The sequence below is a fragment of the Antrostomus carolinensis genome, unplaced genomic scaffold (genome assembly GCF_000700745.2).
Source record: "Antrostomus carolinensis isolate BGI_N321 unplaced genomic scaffold, ASM70074v2 scaffold47230, whole genome shotgun sequence".
In the NCBI taxonomy this organism is placed as follows: domain Eukaryota; kingdom Metazoa; phylum Chordata; class Aves; order Caprimulgiformes; family Caprimulgidae; genus Antrostomus; species Antrostomus carolinensis.
The window spans coordinates 1-1,047 of NW_010287441.1; the positions used below are offsets into that span (position 1 = coordinate 1).

General features: G+C 51.9%; 1 protein-coding gene across 1 annotated transcript in view; it reads left to right on the plus strand.

Moving 5' to 3' along the window:
* The first annotated feature begins 997 nt into the window (after window positions 1–997).
* The window catches only part of LOC104520924 (BTB/POZ domain-containing adapter for CUL3-mediated RhoA degradation protein 3), a 9,433-nt gene continuing 9,383 nt past the window's right edge, over window positions 998–1,047 (plus strand). The window contains 1 exon segment of the mRNA XM_029083665.1: window positions 998–1,046. Within this exon segment, the coding sequence (XP_028939498.1) occupies window positions 1,010–1,046 (37 nt within the window). The 5' untranslated portion in view covers window positions 998–1,009.

A 1,047-nucleotide genomic window follows, 5' to 3' on the forward strand; every position in this document is an offset into this window, starting at 1 on the left:
GCACCCCAGAGACCCCTGGGCAGGCTCCAGGAGAAAGAGAAGGGTCCCCTCTGTGAGAGGGAAGGGTCCCCCTGTGACCATCTCTGCCCATCCCGCTTCCTCACCTTATGAAACACAGTCTGGACGTGGAGCAGCGTTTCTGAGCCACCGCTCAGATTTGCTGTCTGATAGTTCTGCTTTTCACGGCAGCGAAGCACAAATCATTCGATGTGGTAGTCAGCCAGCGAGCTCGGGAAGTTGGAGGAGGACCTGGCTGTGCCCGAGGTAGCGGGACATTAATCATCCTGTCACGTTGTGAGGCAAAACAGCGAACCACAGGGGCGCAGCTTGATTAGGGATTTATCGTTAGCTGCTCTCAGAGCATTTGCGGTGCTAAGCTGACGTGTTCCTGTTCCAGCCTGTGACCTCGTTAGCTGACTGGGGTCCACTTTGTCTGGGGGCTGCGGGCAGAGGTGGTGGGGATGTTGGACGTGGGGTGCTGAGGAACCTGGGAGGGTGAGGAAGAGAGCGGGAAGCTTGAGTGCGCTGTCTGTAGAACCACATAGGTTTTAAGGAAGAAAAACCTCAAGAAAATCTGTGGATAGTTGGTGTTTTAACACACAGGAATCATCTGCTCCAGCTCTGTGCGTTGGGAATTGCCCAACTGCATACCAGAGCATTGACGAAGTGAGAGCCTCAGCTTTACAAGTTGTGAAAGAAGCGAACACCGTTTTTTGTGGGAAAGTACTGACTTTTCCAGTGTAAAATGCTGCTCAGCTTTCACAGTGTTCTTCGCTGGCTGAGTTGATTTACATCCTTTGGCTGGTTTATGCCGCTGTCAGAAAGAAGACAAAGTTAAACATCTAAAAAAATCTGAGAACTTTACAAAGAGGCAGAGAGGAGCCGAGGCCGGTAGCGCCCAGCACATCTGTGACTACGTGTGTGTAAAATCACCAACGGTAACACAAAGTTGGGTGTCTTGCAGAGGAGCTGCAAGTCTTAACTGGTAACTCCTTCCTTGCAGGAAGAGATGTCGGGAGAAAGTGTGGTGAGCTCAGCAGTGCCGGC